Raw genomic sequence first — 1423 nt, 5'->3', positions numbered from 1 at the left:
TCTTCCGATTTGTTTGGTTAGTAAAATTCTCCTAAATTAAATTCCTAATTATCCTACCCTAGTTTCTATATCCATTCCATTCTCTTTCAATATAAACCAGGAAAATATTGCGCTTCGTTCCTTTAATTTGCTTCAGAGGCCAGGTATGGAATTCAATGTAAACAAATTTAGAACCTGTAATATGATTTATAATCTAAGAAACTTACATCAATAAGATGCACCAGTTTTGAGGGAAAACTGGAAGTTTCTTTTAACGGGTTAATGTATAATATATTATATATTCTAGTAGTTACAAGGTAATAAAAAAGAAAAGAAAAAAGATATATAGTATATGCAAAAATGTGTACACTCTTATATTCCTGACTCACTCACTTATTGGTATATATTATTTTGACCCCAACCATCAAACAAAGGATGACTAAAGGGCCCTGCAAAAATCTATAGAAGCTACGTATAATAAAGATATTAATATTGTTATACTAAAAATGAAATTACTAAACATGATTTTTCAAATTAAATCCAGGATTGGATGGAGGAATAGTTGCACTTGAAGGAGTTCACACCACTTATATGTGCAAAGATATCTGAGGAATCGACCAAATCATCATCTTCCTTCACAACTATCTGCAAGTACAAACACGGAAAGAGTATATATTAGGATTAGGGAATATAATTATGCCATCAAATAATTGAAAAGTTAAAAGTGATAGGGAATTTTTCTTTTCTTTTTTTTGTTTTATCTTCTCTTTTAAGACTTTGTACATTGAACTTTTATTCTTTTACCATCCACAGGTATTACAATATTGTCATACTAATTCCTTAGATCTCTAAATATAACTTGGAAACTTCAGAGACTAGATAGCAAATTAAGAGGACCTCGGTGTGTGTCAATTTAGTTGTCTAAACGCTAAAAATCATCATCATATACTGATATACCTCAAATTAATCCTTGAAAAATTCAACAGTGAATCAAACTATTTATTCTATCAGTTAAATAATGACTACCATAAATTATTTTATGACACATCATCATATTTGATTCATCATTGAAATCTTATGGAGTAATTTGAATCGTATAAATTCCTTTTAAGACCAAATTGAAGATGCATGTTTTTTTGTGATTATTTTAACTTTGAACCCGTTAAATAATTGAAGACGGCTTTATTAGGAATCTTACTTCTTCTTCATCATCTTCTTCATGATTGCTACAAGCTGGTCTATGGTTCTCTCCGAAGTCATCATTCTTTGCAAACCTTCCTCGAACTCGGGGTCGGCTATCAGCCAGAGTTTTGCGGCAGGCATACTGCATATTTTCCAGAATGATCACTAATTTGGTATCAATCAAACTTTAGAAAATAAATGGGAAGACATAAAACGATAACAAATTAAACATATTGGAATCCATGCTTAATTTTTTTAATGC

At 30.4% G+C, this 1423-nt stretch overlaps 1 protein-coding gene across 2 annotated transcripts in view; it reads right to left on the bottom strand.

The window, feature by feature from the left end:
- Positions 210 to 1423, bottom strand: part of LOC107625322 (proline and serine-rich protein 1-like) — a 6935-nt gene continuing 5721 nt past the window's right edge. For both annotated transcript variants that reach the window (XM_016327939.2, XM_021115842.1), the window contains exons 4-5: positions 1178 to 1303; positions 210 to 624 (exon numbers count right to left, since the gene is read on the bottom strand). In XM_016327939.2, the coding sequence (XP_016183425.1) occupies positions 514 to 624; positions 1178 to 1303 (237 nt within the window). In that variant the 3' untranslated portion in view covers positions 210 to 513. The remainder of the gene's footprint in view (positions 625 to 1177; positions 1304 to 1423) is intronic.

This window comes from Arachis ipaensis, chromosome B02 (assembly GCF_000816755.2).
Source record: "Arachis ipaensis cultivar K30076 chromosome B02, Araip1.1, whole genome shotgun sequence".
Classification (NCBI taxonomy): domain Eukaryota; kingdom Viridiplantae; phylum Streptophyta; class Magnoliopsida; order Fabales; family Fabaceae; genus Arachis; species Arachis ipaensis.
This window is presented reverse-complemented; position numbering and strand designations above follow the sequence as displayed.